Below are 17,455 nucleotides of genomic sequence, written 5' to 3' on the forward strand. Positions count from 1 at the left end.
AAGTTGAAGCGCTTCCGAAACAGAATCGGCATGGAGGAGAGTGAGGAGAAGAAACAGCCTGCTGGCGTCTTAAAAACATCCAAAAAGGGTACGATAGGCTTGTAAAGTTCTTCAGACGATGTGTTTTCATATTGTTTAACGTTGTTCAGTGCTTCAGCCGCGTGTTGTTTCGAAATTTGGTTTGAATTCAATGTTTTTTTCTGTCGCGTTTTTCAGCTGCCATAAGAGTCTTTATTATACTTTGCTTTATTTCCCTTGACTCCCCTAATTCCTCTTCTTAAAGCAGTCGGACTGAGCGATTTTATTCACAACACAACAGCAAACTAATGAAAAGGCAACTGAAAAGCCACAAAAACATGACAAAAACATGACAAAAACACGCCAAAAAGCCACCATTACACACATTACCTTGAATTTTATGTTTATTTCAAACTTTCAACTGGCAGGCCCTAAGTATAAAGTATAAATGTGTGCATAAATTCACGCTACAAAACAAACTGAACAGAAACTACAAAACGAACATAAGATTAGGGCTTGTCACAAAGTACAACAAGTATTTCTGTGGCAAGTGAGGACTTTTCCTTGGTGAGTTACAGTGCAGAGTAAATTCATTGAAGAAAGCATTCAAAAGAGTCTGATACTATCTGATCAGTAAAGGCAGTTTGTGTTTAGAGGACTGGAAATATTTCAAATACTTTGAAATGGGATGCTGAGTATTTGGAATATTCTTCCAACACTTTGCATGTCGTTGTCCTCTGGGGTCTGTGCTCGGTGGGAGCTCATGTGCTTTTGGAGTTGATACTTGTAAGCAAACGCTTTGTCACAGGTCGGACACCTGAATGGTTTCTCCCCTGTGTGTGTTTTCATATGCGAGTTTAGAGTTCCTTTTTGGGCAAAGGCTATTTTACAGAGGGAACAGCTGTACGGTTTCTCTCCTGTGTGTGTTCTCGTATGAGAGACAAGGGTAGAGTGCTGTGCAAATCGATGCTTACAAGTTGAACACTTGAATGGTTTTTTGCCAGTGTGCGTCTTTATGTGTTCATCTAGAGTTTTCTTGAGGCCAAAGGCTTTATCACAGAACAAACAGTCGAAAGGTCTCTCTCCTGTATGAACTCTAATGTGTGATTGTAATTTTGAATTAATACTAAATCTCTTCTGACAAAAAGGGCACATGTGTTTGTTCCGCTCGTCTTCATCGCCGACAGTGGCGCCGGTCTCTGCAGCAGACTGTTTTTTGGGAGAGAGTTTGATGCTTCTGTCTCTGATCTGAACTGGGTTGTAGTGGGCTCCATCAACCTCTGTCTCCATGGGACACTTCCAGTCATCATTATTGTCAGAGTCAGCAGAGAGCTCAGCGTGTCTCTCAATCACCAGCTCAGAGTCGGAGATGTCCTCTCCCAGTGAGGACTCTTCTTTCTTCACACAGACATCACTGGACTGTTGAACAGGCCTGAAAATGATTTAGATATTAATATTTGAAGAAGAATTTGAAGTGAAATTGCAGTTAAGCTTGTGAATATGGTGGAGCCTTACCCTGGCAGCTGCTCGTCCTGCAGAGTGACGCTCTGCTCCTCTGGCTCTTCTTTAATCCAAGCTGTGAAGTCCTGGTTTGACAGGACTATTCTGCTCAGAGCCTGCTGAGGAAGCCTCTGTTTCCACTGGTTTTCAGCTTTGGATCGACTCAGTTCTGCATCATACTGCGCCGTCGTTCTTTCAAACTGCGCAGATATCTCCTCACGAGCTGCAGCCGGATGCTCATTCTCCCAAGATCTGAACACGTAGCCTTTAGACATTTTCCACAAACAGGTGGTGACACCTTCAGCACTGCACAGAGACGGCGGAGAAAACAAGGAGCATATGCATAATTATTGGATCATTATTGACTATTACTCAAACTCACTGACAGTGACTGCTGAGATATGATTGTGATTGGAACTGAATGTGACAAAACAAAAACAGTATTGTAAAATAAACGAAATAACTAATTTAACGTTAACAGTTAACGCTAACTGTTACACACAGTGCTATCGCTAACCCTTATCGTTGGCTAACTAATATAACATTACGTCATCTAATGTAACAATCAAGAGCTACGGTAATACAGTACATTCTTTAATGTAAACAACCCTATGGTATAAATTAAACTCAACTCTCACCTGTACTATATCCCAGAATCATCAAATCACAGGTCAGTCATTCAGTACAACCAGTAACTGCAGTTGTCATGGCAACATACAAGTACAATGGATAAAATTAGGTTGCTATTTTTATTCAAAGTAAAATCTATTATAATTAAATCTATACTGTGTAATATTTCACCTGATAAATAAATAAATAAATAAATAAATACAAGCGTTCAGTACATTATGGCCCCCCGTATAATACTGTAATAGCAAAACAAGGCATGTCTTTACTGTGAGCAGATTCACACCTGACTCATAACTTTGCTGGGTGCGGGACATTGTCTGCTCGTTTCCATGGAGATGGCACCCAAACATTTACACATTATGTCCTTTCCTCAAGCTTTGACAAGTAGTGGAAAACCTGCCTTGTCATCACTGGCAGCTGCTGTTGTGACATGACATTTAACTTTAATGTTCCGTAGTGTGGCTTTAATAAGTGATAGTAATATTAATGGCCTAATCATAGTAACAGTGTGGCAGGAATCATCTATAATCAACATTTCAGGAGGGAGAATCCCTCTATAGAAACTGATAGTGCAATAGTGTTGACACATCATTGTATGCTTCAAATATATTTTGAAGCATACAAAACACTTAAAGTTGATTTTTAACGTGCTAAATTAATCATAAACTCACACAGAGTCTTACACTGTAAACACGCACGACTGACCAGCTCTACGAGTGGCGTGATCCAGCGTCGTCTCTGGATACAAGTTCGGTCCGTCCCACTGTTTTATCATCTGAGCTGCTACACTTGTCGAGGCTAACTTCAGCAACACATATAACAAGCATAGCTTAAATAACCTCTCAACTTTTGCAGACTTTCGTGTCTGCGGTGATATGTTCAGGAAAACGTGATCAGCTGTGTTTACCTCGCTCACCTCTGTGCGCGTCCGTCTCTCCGTCCTTCCTCCGGGCGCGTGCAGCTGTCTCCGCTGTCTCCGCTGTCTCTACTGTCTCTAATGTCTCTGCTGTCTCCGCTGTCTCTCCTGTCTCTAATGTCTCTGCTGTCTCTGCTGTCTCTGCGGTCTACGCTGTCTACTGCCGCGCCAGGATAAACACGACGGATATGTCCGAGAGCCTGTGCTCGGTTTTCTGTCGTACGTCCTCGTGAGCAGCTAATCGTTGCTCGTAGCCCCGTGTACGCTGTACGGGGAGGCTGAAAAACCACAATAGGTCGAAAAAAAGGTTCAATAATAGGTTCGTTCACGTGACATCCCTACACTCTAAAGAGCCTTTTGTTAAAATTGAGGCGGTGGGCAGCTGCAAATTCCATGGTGGTAACTATGGTAACAGTCGAAATGCAAATTTCGTTTCGCTTTTTCTTAGTGTCTTCTCTCTCAGCACATTTAAACTATGGTCCAATTATTTTCACTGAAACATGTCCAACGGTGGTGACGCTATTCAAAGATATGGGCGTCATATGTGCCAGTAGAAAGACCTTTCTACCATAGAAATAATACAGCAGGTTTGTGAATCTAATCACTATCAAGGCAAGTTTATTTGCAGAGCACAATTCATACACTAGGCAATTCAAAGTGCTTCACAGTTGCATAAAATTACAAGAAACCAGATTAAATAAATCCATTAAACATCAACCTAAAAATTAACTAATGTATGGTATGAGGGTTTATTAATTAATTAATTATTAATTCATTCATTCATTCATTCATTAATAGGTTGTAGATTAGCCTTAAAGGGGGGGTATTATGCAAAATGGACTTTTTCAAGCTTTACATCATGTTATTATGTCATTCCCTCATTAAAAACATGCCTGAAGTGTTGCCTTGGCACATTCACGTATTTTTGAATAATCTGTAAAAACTCTGATGGCGGCCATTTTAGGGATAGGTTTGCCTGAGTCCTCCTAGGAACGCCCCCACCTCCTGGAGACGCCTCCGAGCTTTCGTCACCAGCCGAGTAACCAACCACTGCTCCTCAGCAGAACCCCCTCCCCACTGATGCCACAGACAGCGTGTGGAGGGGGCGTGTCGGAAAGGGTCAGAGGTTCTTAAAGAGACAGAGGCCTATTTCAAGACATTCACTACAGCCATTTTGAGAGAGCAATTTTATACAAGGCAGTTATTCTAATTTACTGCATTTACAGACCAACAGAAGGTTTGGTCATCATTGTAGTGTGATATAGACTGGTGCTATGTGATTGAAAAAAACATAATACCCCCTCTTTTAAAATTGAATGGGGCACCAGTTCGGAAAAAGCGAACAAAATAAAAGTAAGAATAGGAGGCTAAACTACAGATTTATCTGTAGGAAGTAAGTTCTTGAATGATACACATTGACCCTTAGTCTGAAATAATAAACACAGAAACACCAAAGCAAACTGTGGTTTATGGAGGTTTAATGATCAAAATCAATTAACGGCATTAGATATTAAAGTGCAAACAGGATAACCTAGAAGGCTTACAGGATGAATAATCAGATAAAATGTTCTAAAATTGTATCTGAAAGTCAGTAAGGTGGTTTGCATAGAAGTTATGTGGGTCTTGTTGAGCCAGGTCTGTGAGATGCGCTTACGACTGTGAGAGAAAGGTTTTCCACGCCAACTGTGGTCCGGCGTTCCAAAGTCCTGGTGTCCGACGGCCTTTGGTCGTGGGCTCTCGGGTTGGCGATCTCAAGCTGATGCAGGTGTGGCGGGGGCCTGTCTCCAGCCCCTCTGGGCCTTGGGCGTTTTAGCTTGACAAGCTAGACTCAAAATGGTTGCGCTGAAAGCTCAGCGATCAAAAATGTTGTGGTCTTGTAGGAAAAATGCAAATGTTCTTAAAAGAAGTAACTCGTCAAATGACGGGCTCAAACTTAAAGATTCTTGTGGTCCATCTGAGACAAAGAGAGGTCAGAGTTCAGCGGGGGATGTCGCCATGTGCTCCCTTCCTGCCATCTCCCCTTCTCCGTCTGTCTGAACTTCAAAAGAAACTTCAACTGCTTCAACTCGAACTCAACTCAAACTGCTAGAACTACTTCCTGTACCCTTTCTTTACACCGGGGGGCGGCCCCTTCGGGACTCGACCAATCGATTCAGTCCGTAACCCGATATTATTGGGGCCCCAGGGGATGGGAGGAAGGCTTATCTTGGGAGAGAATTCAGGAAATCCATTTCTATTGCAAAAAACACATTAACAACTTCACAAACTTTCCAAATGCATTACCGACATTTCGACAGTATGTATGTACATTGCATCTTTGTTGACCTTGGGAAAAATTAGAACATCATTAGAACAGATTGGTTGAGTTCATTCTTACTTTCCATGAATTAAAGAACTGGCTTATTACTCAAATCGGAAGTTTGAGATTCAGTCTTTAGTCCAATTTGAAGGTCAATAAAGAGTTCTCATCTCTTGTTGTGAAGTCTAAAGGATAAGATCAACACTTCATTTGTCCTGAACTGTGTTTGATCTGATCAGCCATTCACAAGACAGGAAGTGAAGACATTCCAATGCCATAAAATGGTCTGGGGCTTTTGGAGTGGGGGTTTTGCTCATCTCTTGGAATGTGGTAACCATGGCGATAGGGCATAGGTCACCCTCACACGGTACACTAATTGCAGTGAAAAGCAAGAGTGCAGATAAAATACTTTCAGTGTCATATGCACAGGAAAATCATTGTCAGAGTAATGACCAGAGTAATGACCATGTGCAACTGTCTCTCTCCTATAGAGCTTTTGTGTGTCTGTCCAGGTACATTAGATAAACAAAGAAAGATAACGGTAAATGCTGCTATGATGATGACAAATTTAGCCTTTTTAGGGGTGAGTCCTTTCATTGAGCCACAAAATATTTTATAACTTACCATTGTGATTAGTGAAAAGGCTCAAATTCCAGAAAAGACAATTTCATATTTAATTTTGACATGTTTTTGTGGTGTTTTTTTTTGATGAATGCTTTTCTCTTCCCAGGTGTGAAAAAGGCCAAAGCTTTGAGTGCTGAGGAAGAAGCAAGAAGGTAATGTTCGTGGATACATATTTTGGTATTTAAACTGCCACGATGGTGATGTGTTAACATTACAAGTCCTAAAAAGTAAACTTAAGAGTTTCTCTTGGCATTACCTTGTGGTGGAGGTTAGCAACATTAGCAATTTCAACCTGAGGAAAACTGAAAAGAAGCATGTTGTTATTGACGTAATAGGAGTGATACATACTGTAATGTAAATGGACAGAACCGCATTTCATCAAATAAATTATTTTTATATTAAGACACAAGACGAGACACAGCAGGTGAATAGGGAAACATTTTTTTTTTTTAGCAATATCAATTCAAGAATCAAGAAAAAAATATAATAGTTTTTTTTTTGTCATTTTATGTTTTCATATAGAAATAATATCTGTAAAAATGTAAATGTCGCCTTGTTATTTGACACAACACAGTAAATCTGGCTTGGAATTAGCTATTAAAGGAATAGGCCACCGTTTTTATATACTGAGATATGCTCTTACCTCACTTTAGCCAAGTTAATATATCCCCGTCTGGTCTTTGTCCGTGCGCTCTGCCAGGTACACGGAGCACATACGCAGCCTCTCCAACATGTCACATAGCTCCAAAAAAGCTCACGATAGAAGCTACCAAGCTCTTCCATGTGTTCCCTATTTAAATAAAGTTACGTGAAGTGTTTTCGTGCGAAGTATATTTACACAGAAATGTAGCATGTCGATTTTATAAGCAAATAAAAAGGGGGACTATATTGTGAGGCGTAATGATACGAGGAGCAAAACGTCCGCGCAGTAACTCCTAAAGACTTCCCCCGCTCACTTCCGTCAATAACCTTTAGGAGTTACTGCGCGGACGTTTTACTCCTTGTATCATTACGCCTCACAATATAGTTCCCCTTTTTATTTGCTTATAAAATCGACATGTTACATTTCTGTGTAAATATACTTCGCATGAAAACACTTCACGTAACTTTATTTAAATAGGGAACACGTGGAAGAGCTTGGTAGCTTCTATCGTGAGCTTTTTTGGAGCTATGTGACATGTGGGAGAGGCTGAGCATGTGCTCCGTTTGCCTGGCAGAGCGCACGGACAAAGACCAGACGGGGATATATTAACTTGGCTAAAGTGAGGTAAGAGCATATCTCAGTATATAAAAACGGTGGCCTATTCCTTTAAAAAAACTCTCTGAAAAAAACTTCAAAATATTGTTAAGTCTAAGACTGGAAAGTCTGCTGGAGCTACTGACATGGAGATGTTGTCCAATGTGAGAAAAATGCATTTTGAGAAAATGGCTTGATATTACAATTTCCCAAATAAATCTTTAGAGAAATCATTGAAATAATTAAACATGTTATTGTGAAGATTAGGCATTTTTTTGTTTCCAGGAGAAAGTGTATATTATACAAACGAGAGATGAGAGACATCATCTCTCATCTCTCGTTTATCTTACTTTTTGATTTTGTTTCATCTTGTTCCAGGAGAGAAGCAGTGAAAGAAGCCTTGCGTGAGAAGCTTGAACTTGAAAAAAGGGCTTTGCAGATTGTAGAGCGCCTCCTGGAGGACAGTGTGACTGAGGACTTCCTCATTGATTGCGTATGTCAATCACAACTGCAGCATTTCTGTGTTTTTCTGCTTTTCGTTGCTTCTGAATAATTTCAGACAATGCTGCTGCTGCTTTTCCAGGCGCGGTTCATCGCTCCCGCCAATTATAAAGACACTGTGGAGGAGAGATCCATCGTCAAACTCTGCGGCTACCCCGTTTGTCCCCATAAACTTGGAAAGATCCCAACTCAACAGTTCAAGATCTCCACCAAGACAAATAAGGTGTATGACATCACAGAGCGCAAAGTGAGTAACGCTTTTCTGCAAGTGAATCAATACTTTTTGTGGTGAAGTACTTTAGAAATGCTGTCTTATCGTTTCTTCAGTTATTTTGCAGTAACTTTTGCTACAAGGCGTCAAAACAGTTTGAATTGCAAATTTCAAAGACACCTCTTTGGCTGCGAAAACATGAAAGGTGAGTGAATATTCAACGTCCCGACCTTTTGCAACTAAGGCTTTTACACTGCTTCCAGTTCCAATTGATCATCTTGTAAAGCAGGGTTAGGAAAGTTTGGTGGGAAACTTTCCACAAATGTAACACTGTACTCACTAAAGTTATAAAGGAACTGATCATATTTATATCACATAGTGTATGTCTCCTAATGTCTTTGTTTGCCTTTTTGAATCCAAAGATTTTAAAGTATGCAAACTTTGCAAATGAGTTTTCTAAAAACTGTATATTGTCACTGGTGGTGCTTGGATTTCTTCAGGTGGTTCTCAAGGTTATTGTTTGATCTGGTTTATCCGAGAGGGACAGAAACAAAAACAGAGACATGATATAACAGAGAAATCTGATGTGTTGTTCTGATAGCTATAGATCATTCGCAGCACTTGTCTCTGGATTTCACTGTAGTTTTAGACTTTATTTAATAAGAAATAATTTCATGCTTTTTAGTCAGCTGATTTTCTGGTTAAGACTCAGTTTCCACCGAGTTTTCACTTCATTTATTTATTTTTGGTCATTTTTAGGCTTAGTTTATCTATTTTGATCTTGATCTGGGCCTTGCGGTCCTAAGAAGTGCAAATATTTTATGCAATGGTACTTGTTCATATGTTGGCTGGCCGATAAAATTGGCAATATGTCCAGAACCGAAAGTGATGGGACTTCCATCCATCATTTTCATTGGAAAGAGCTCAGTCAGATCTTTAAAATGAGTCGTCCCACAGCTTCCTCGGCCTCAGGAGAGCAGAGGAACATGGTGGTGAAAGACGGTCACAAGTTTTAATGTCAGAACCATAAAAGACACCCTTTTTTTTGGAATCTATTGAGTTTTGTTTTTTAAACAAGATCCCTCTGAGGTACCTTATAAAAATGAATATACAGCACCCCCTGCTGTCACAGTTCAACACTGAAACGTTTAGAAGTATAATACACAGGATTATAGAAGAGACAGTTTAAAATGTTTGGCCAAAAAATATCAGCGATGCAAATCGACCAATCAGCCAATCAAAATCCAATCAAAATCTGCAATCCGCTGATTAAAAACTTTACTATAATAATGTTGAACCTCTTAACTCCCAGCCTTAACAAGTCTATAGGCCAGTGTAACGCCTCATTTTAAAGAACATTTTTGAACCATTGCAGTGTAAACCGTGTACTACTTTGGGGAAACTGGATTGTTTTTTCCTGAATAGGGTGCGTTTCATGATATTACAACATTGTAATCAACATTAATTCAATTTGTTTTGCTCACAGTCCCTGTGAAGTGACTTTAATGAAGAAAGGAAACAGGTACTTCCATTATACTTTACATTATGCAAACAAATACGTGTATTCTTTTTGTATCATTTAATCTTACTCTCGATCTGTTCAGTGGGAGCTCGGGTGAAGAAATCCTGCTTTCTGCGAAACGTCTGCTGGCAGAGGACATCGAAAACCCCTCGTCCGGCCAAACAGAAGACCCTCGTCGGTCGGGTTTACCACATGACGGTTCAGACCACAGCGATAACAGCGAAAATGAGCAGGACTTTGTCTCAAGTGTCGTGTCCAAGAAGACGGGACCTAAAGTGCACTGGGGGGACACGCCAAAACGCAACGAAGAAGAAACTAAAGCTCAGAACAAGGCGGCTTGTGTGGACAGAATAACTGTAGAACATGGCAAACAGGAGGTCACTGGGAACAAGACAGCGCAGTTAAAGTCAGGCAGTTTGTCCACTAAAGCCAAAATGGACACCAAGCTGAACAATGCCTCTGTCAAAAGTAAGCAAGGACACTTTTTACCTCAAAATACAGACGCCGTAACCACTAGATCCAACATAACACAAGTCGGAATGAGTAAAAAAGGTGCTGAGGGATTGAGAAGTTTACTAAAGCAACACGGGAACAGACCAGATTCAATTGGAAACAACCTTTTGGAAAGTTTAAAGAAGACACTTAGGGAATGGAGCACAGCGGAGACACTGTTGTTTCTCTACGGGTCCGATGGTTTGAAGAGGAAGCCGGGGGCAGTGGAGGAGGAGGAGGAGGAAGAGGAGCTGGATGAGGACGACATTGAGGAAGGAGAGGAAGGAGCAGAGACGGCTCCGGATTATGAAACGCTGAAGAGAGAGGCCCAAGAGATGCAGCTTAAGGTGAAGGAGTTTTACAAAGGCACCTGGGTCACACAGGAAGAGGAGCGCGGTGCGCAGGTGAGTGACCTGAATAATAATAAAAACTTAAGAGGCAGAGTGTATAAGTCAAGGACAAATTCTCTCTGGGGTTGTGTTTTGAGCTAGCACAACTTGTGAGTCCTCTTTGAACCTCTACCGATGGCTATTCTTAGCAGCGTGGCAAAAACCACCTCCTTAGGTCCTATATATTTAGGACGCGTGGCTTTACAAAGGCTGCGTGTTGTGTTTTCGTAGTGCACCATGAAGTTTCCTGCCGCTTAAACAGAGTTTCCCGTTCTGATCTTCAGCTGTTCTCCCGCTGTGAGCCGAGATACAGCACCATTTAACTCCGCCCCTTTCCCCTTGAGTCTCCATGGAGACGGCTATCAATCACAGCAGAGCTCGAGGCATGTGGATGATAAAAATAAAAAGCTAAAGCAAACTCCATGGCTTATTAAGAAGTTTTACTTTTGAGACCTTTTTAAGTTTATTTCCAATAAAATCGATTAAAATTGTAATTGTCCAAACTGAGTAAAAATGTAAAAATACAGTTATCTGTCATTTACAAACTCCATCAATTGAAATATAGTTAAACTAACTGAGATATGTTCTTACCTTAGCTTAGACGAGTTGATGCGTACCTGTCTGCTGTCTGTTCTTTGTGCGTGCGCTCAGTCACACAAATGTTTTGTTAGCATTTAGCCTCTCCCAGCAAAGCTGTAGCCCCAAACTGGGGTGAAGTTAGAAGCTACCAAGCTGTTCTCCCCATTTAAATACAGTTACGTGAAACCTTACACGATCCAAGGCTAGTTACGCAAAATGAAACGTTTTAATTAAATGTTGATTTTTTTAAGCGGATAAAAAGGGGTATTATGTTGTAAGCCGTAACAATACCTTTGGAGCACTTCGACATCTGCACAGTAAAGTGCGGATGTCGAAGGACTCCTATGTTATTACACATTACAATATTGTGACATGTTTAATTTTAGCTGAACGTAGCAACATTTGTGTAACTGAGCGCACGCACAAAGACCAGACAGTTACGCATCAACTCGTCTAAGTTAAGAACATATCTCAGTCTGTAAAAGCGATAGGATAATGAAAGGGTAAATCACTTCAGTCTATTCTTATTCCTCACGTGTTCTCATCTGTGTCCTAAAGGTGACCTCAGAGAAGCCTGTTAAAGAGCCAGTGCTGCCCCTGGTGGACTCTAAAGCCCAGCACATCATCCAGAAGAAGATCACTGTGGACAAACTCAGCAGCTGGTGAGACACTCCTGGCATCTGTTTCTTTGACATTTACAGTAGACATACAGTATGTACTCAAACATTATAGAGGCACTGCATATCCGTGTACGTTGCTGTAGTCTAATTTTTGCATTACTTTTGTCCCCTCAGCCTCAAGAACATAGTTGGTCCTCTGGGCCTGACAATGAATGACATCTCCACTGACCTCAACAACCTCGTCCGGACGTTCAGGTCAGTGACTGCCATACGTGCACGGGAATAAAATGCAATTAAGTGAAAGCCTCGCCAAGATTTACAGTTTTGCTTCTGTGGGTGAAACTTTAAAGTATTTATTGTTTAGCTCCTGAAACTATAACACACCTGGAGTTGTTTTATTTGCATGGCTGAATTATCTGTATCACTGTCTCTAAAGGGGCACCTGCTGATGTCAGAAGGTGATGCATCTCTGTTTCCACAGTCCAAATAGCTTCATCAGAGATGCTCCGATCAGTTCAAAGTCGCTCCATTACTGAAGAATTACATTAAGACAATTAAGTTTAAATAATGTGATACAGTAAGGTGCCCAAACTGCCCATTAGTATTTCTCTTTCTCTTCATGTAGTTTTCTCCCTCAACATCTTATTTTGAAAATAATAAGATGAAATCATTTGAAATACATGGTGAAATTTGTATATAAATGAACAATTAACTTTTGATTAAGTGGTGTAAATAGTGCATAGTAGGTAAATAATGCCACAGCGCACTGTCGCCATCTAGAGGTCAGCTTTGGCCTAACTGCCATCACTCTCTCCTCTACTCACTCCACACTTGTTGATTCAAACCCGTAGTATTTGAGAAACACTTAAATTACCCCCGCAGCTCGTGTCTCCACAGTTTGTTCTGTGTGAGTGCGTTGTTTAAATCACCATGAGACGTCTGAGCGCGGCCGGTTTCCTGGGATTGTCCTGGAGGAGCTGTAAACCAGGCCGCGGCACAAATAATGCAACAGGCCGACGACCGCGCTCCATTGTTGTGGCTTCGAAGCCGATGACTAAGCACCTCTGTTTGTGTCGTTGTGTGCAGGTTCACCAACACAAACATCATCCACAAGACTCCGGCCTGGACTCTCCTCGCTGTGGTGCTCCTGCATCTGTAAGTCACATGCACGAGATGTTTTCATTCTCCACAATGGGACAAAGGCTAAGGAAGGTCTTTGTTACCTTTTTGCGTGAATGGCACAAAGCGGTTTGTAAATGTTGACTCTTGTGGCTTTTGTGAACCATTTTTCTGGCCTGGTTTATTTTTGTTTTATTGCTTTAAATGTTGTATGTCTTTGTTTTTTAGGACAGTTGATATTGGCATCATATTTATGCTGTGGTGGGGTCATAGGACTGTGATTAACATGACAGAACCAGAAAATCAAGACAAAAATCAAGCAGAAAATTAAGGGAATAAAATGAAAATATACAAAAAAACAAACATCCAGACACTTTGACATTGTAGGACTATTAATTTTGTTGTTGCCCAGCTTCCGTAGGACCGAGAAATATCAGGCTTCTTTTAAAGCATTCAATTTGTAGATTCCAAAACAAAAGATGGTAAACTTCTATCACGTACGGTTCCAGTATGTTCTTGTTTTTGGGGGATTGTTAGTAGTAGAAAAGTTAGTAGATTCCAAAACAAGAAAACGTAAAGTATCTATCTCTTTCCATTCCAGCGTACCAGTAATACCAGCACCAGCAGTACCGGTGGTGTATAAACTCGTGACCGAATTTTAACTCGATGCTAGTTAGGAAGGTTCCAGGCCTAGGGAGTTGAGGGAGGAAAGCTCTGGCTGGCTCCTCCCAACGCAAAAAAAAAAAATCAATGTCTCTACCGCCGTCTGTTTCCATTTTTTTTGCCGCAACCTCACCGACTCAGAAGGGATTTGCCACGGTGGCGCAGTGGTTGGCGCCCGTGCTTCACAGCTAGAAGGTCCCGGGGTTCGATTCCCACCTGGACGGGGCCTTTCTGCGTGGAGTTTGCATGTTCTCCCCGTGCCTGTAGGTTTCCTCCAGGTACTCCGGTTTCCCCTACCACTAAAAACATGTATAATAGGTCCACAGCTGGAGATGGGTCCCTGGGCGTGGAACAGCTGCCACCCACTGCTCCTTACCGGTCGTTCCAGCGGCGTCAAATGCAGAGGATGCATTTTGTTGTAAAGTAAAGCACCACGTCCATATCCTTTTTGATAAAAGTCGGCTGAGGTTTGGGGTAATTGTGGACAAATGAAAAATGACAGCACTGGGAGGAGATAATGGATTTCTTATGGCTTTATCCTGTTTGATCGTTACTTTGGCATCATTGGCTCTGTCGTCCCGTCGTAATATATGTTTTGATTTCAAGAACGCTGAATCCCTTTTTTGCAGGGAATTGATTAATGTCTCCAAAAATCTTTCTTGAAATGACAGAATCTAATCTGGCCTTGGTCTATTGTCGTTGCTCATTCAGTGACATTATTCTTTGGTTTGAGTTAATCCAGTTTTGCATAACCACTACGTCTAAGCTTCATGTTTCCTCCACTAAAATATTTACTTGTTTAGACTGAATCACTTTTTCCCCCCTTTTGATCTTCAATCCCAACGTCTCCAATAGAATTTAAATGAGCATCGTCCGCTCTCGTGTTACAAACCCACGCCGACTCAATCACAGTTGGCCTCCAGTCCGTGCTTTGTGTCGCTCAAACGAAGTTGGTTTCATTTTGCGCTCTCTGATAGCGGAGTGAGGAGCTTTTGTTTGCGCGGGGCCATATGGACTTCAGTTCAGATCCGCGTGGCTCTTATCTTGGCTCCTGATTGCGGCAGTAGATCCGTGTGCGAGCGCGATAAAGGCCCCTCTGTCCACACGGAGTGCACAGAGTAAGGCACTTCACACTCCCCGCAGGCTCGCCTTACGCCCAGTTATGATTTACCTCGGACAGGGCATACTCTGAAAAGGTCATAATGTGGAGAGCAGCAGTTAAGCAATTTTCTTCTGCTTTTTTCATCTTCTCTTATTTTAAAATCTTCAGTCGAATGGGGACAGGAAGTTATTATTACCTACGTTGGCCAACAGGAATTTAGCACATTCTGCACACAAATCTACTTCAATGTAGCATATTTCATGTTTTTGAATTGAAGGGGCAGCACAGCACTTAGGCCTCCCCTATGCATGAATATACTAATTTAAAACAATATTTTAAAGTTTAAGGCTCTGAGGGGAAATCTGTACACGTGGGAAAAATCTCAGCAACCACTTAATAATAAAGCATTAACTAAGTGGTCACTATCATACTAGTTAGTTGTTAACTAGCTGTTAATTAGCAGCCAAAGCTTTTGAATTAATGAACTCCTATTTACATGGTGTTTAAATTTGGAAGTAAGGACATCGCTTTACATGGATTTTGATCCTAATAAGCTTCTAGCAATAAGAGTGTTATTCAGGGTTAGTACCACAGGAAATGTGTGTTGTACTGATCAACACTACAAATACTGTGTCCTCCTATGTCATATGTCATACAACACACCCGAATCCAGCCCAGCTAAACATGCTAAATCAGTTTCCCCATTCTATATTCTGCGTTGTTACATAACAATGTAAATATATGATTTGGATCATTTAAAGCCGTACTAAGTAACTTTCATCTCCCCCCGGAGCCTCTGGCCAGAAAACCACCCTTGCAACTTCCCTGTCTGCGGGTCGGAGGCACTAATACACACAAATGGAATCACGAAGAAGAAGGCTAACGGGCAAAGCTAACTGCGGGCTAGCGCCACTTAAACAGTGTTTACAGCCAGGTTTGAGTGAAAAAAAAAAGATCTCCATTGTGTAATTGGATGTACAATATCCCCCTTTCTTTTCTGTCAGCGTAGTATTTACTCTCACATGCTATGACACACCTGCAGCGGCGCTTATGGCCTCGAGGTACATGAGTTACTTAGTACTGCTTTAAAAAGTGCAAATTATGTCAAGCATGTTCATTTGTGTAAATGAATGCAGCGCCCCGTAATTGAACCGTCATGTGCACGGCTCAGAGTGGAGGACCTGCTTTAAACACATTGTAGAGTTACTAGTGTTATTTACTTTTTTTCCCCCTCTATTATGTTTTTTTTGTAACGGATCAGTCTAATTCTTGTAACTGCACTTTCATTTGGATTAATTGGACAGCCCTGGAGCACAGCGTTTGGCTAAAGTAAAACATGGATTTATGTTTGTGATTTCTGAATGTTGATTTTTAGATTTATTGATTTATTCTTTAATATTGCTCCATTAAGGATTGGTTAGAGACAATCTCAAAAACATTGTCCGTCAGAAGAGGTTTCCTAGTGCCTGATAAATAAATAAGTAGAATGTGCGATGTCACTGGATTTGCTAAAGCCTTCTTTTTTTTCAATCTCCTATAATTTATGAAGCCGATTTGGAACCTTCCTATCTTGGAATCCCTTGGCCCACAGATTTGACTGGATCGCACATGTATAACCCCCCTTCTCTGATTGATTAGCTCCGTAGCTGTTGTCTTGTCATTAATATTTAGCGGCGCGTCTTATCGGCGTGCGGCTGGCAGCTGTAGCCGCTCTGGCCTCCTTTTGTGTGGACTCTCAATAATGCATGGCCCCTGTGCAACTCTAGCCCCAGGTGAAGCGGACACTGGACACAGGAGAGGGCAGGGGGGCGGAGGGGGGGCCGCGGCGAGCGCTCCAAATGTTGCACTTTGAGTGGCTTGTGTCGCGAAAAGCGCCCTACAAATAAGAATAATCAGAACATTCAGAATTCAGTCCCTGTGCTTCAACTAACGGAGGCCTCCTCTAAAGTATTACCGACATGTTCATATTTGTATTTCGGCTGTAAATGATTTGGAACATAATCATAGAACATTTCTGCCCCTTTTAAGTTTGTACACCTATATTGTATATTATATATGTTGCAAACTTTTGCTTATAATTTCGGGAACCATAAGAGAGAGACTTACTTTTTTTTTGTTTTGGGATCTGTTGATTTTTGTCTTTCAAATGAGCTTCTACTGTACCTACTAAACATGAATGTGCTGAATAAATCATCCTATTCCTCTCATACAACTGTCACAGTTCAACACTGACACATTTTACAGTTTAGAAGCATCATACACACAATTATAGACAAGACATTTTATAAATAAAATCCACAAAAATCATCATCGGCCCTTTCTTCTTGTAAAACATTGTCCGATCTGAAAATGATAACCTCAGCTCTCTTTTGTAGAAATATTTACACAAAAATCTCACCTTTTAACTAGTGTCAGTTCAGAACTATCAACTCTTTTTTTTTTTTTTTACTGTTTGTGAAATTGCATTGTCTCCATCAAGCAATAATCGTAACGAAAAAAATGTACTTTGTCATCCCTGGTACAACCACACGGAGCAGCCTGGTTGATGTCCCTAATGTGACTGTGTTTTGTTGGGCAGGTTGTCCGCGGTGTCTCCGCTGATCAGACAGTCTCTGGAGCAGGACTCGTCTGTGCAGTACTTCCACACTCTGATGGAGGGGCTGCAGCTGAAGGAGAACGACCTGCTCAGCCTCGTGCACATGTTCAAATCACAGACAAACTGACTCTCCCCATAGCTTCAGGGTGTGGCCCGCAGCTGAATGTGTATTTTTGTTTAGCTACAACCAGTTTTGACGAAAATCAGTTCAAATATTTCATTTGTCACGTTTGTTCCTATGTTGTCTAAGTGCGTTCAGGACATGCAACACCAGCATAAATAAACGGGTCTCTCACTCCCAGCAGCTCATACACTTCTATTTCATTTTATGGCAGGGATTTGCTACCTCAGGCCCAGGGGACATATTTGAGGAATATAAAGACACCAAACAGTGATATTAACACTTCACACATGAGCGTCTTTGAACATCTGGAAGA

General features: G+C 41.3%; 2 protein-coding genes across 2 annotated transcripts; one reads left to right on the forward strand and one right to left on the reverse strand.

Annotated features, from left to right (window-relative positions):
• The first annotated feature begins 2 nt into the window (after positions 1-2).
• rpap2 (RNA polymerase II associated protein 2) lies at positions 3-17,418 on the forward strand. The gene is made up of 11 exons (XM_079568968.1): positions 3-88; positions 6,094-6,139; positions 7,603-7,717; positions 7,808-7,972; positions 8,053-8,141; positions 9,423-9,458; positions 9,541-10,354; positions 11,477-11,580; positions 11,713-11,793; positions 12,625-12,693; positions 17,001-17,418. Exons 1-11 carry the CDS (start codon positions 31-33, stop codon positions 17,143-17,145), a joined length of 1,722 nt encoding a protein of 573 aa, XP_079425094.1. The 5' UTR covers positions 3-30; the 3' UTR covers positions 17,146-17,418.
• LOC306972809 (uncharacterized protein) lies at positions 1,044-3,083 on the reverse strand (the record flags this gene model as incomplete). Its single annotated transcript, XM_079569515.1, has 4 exons — positions 3,056-3,083; positions 1,534-1,816; positions 1,172-1,450; positions 1,044-1,053 (listed from the first exon to the last, which is right to left on the reverse strand). The coding sequence occupies exons 2-4, from the start codon at positions 1,791-1,793 to the stop codon at positions 1,044-1,046; spliced, it is 549 nt and encodes a 182-aa protein (XP_079425641.1). The 5' UTR covers positions 1,794-1,816; positions 3,056-3,083.
• Positions 17,419-17,455: the final 37 nt, after the last annotated feature.

The sequence above is a fragment of the Gobius niger genome, assembly GCF_951799975.1.
Source record: "Gobius niger genome assembly, chromosome: 13".
In the NCBI taxonomy this organism is placed as follows: domain Eukaryota; kingdom Metazoa; phylum Chordata; class Actinopteri; order Gobiiformes; family Gobiidae; genus Gobius; species Gobius niger.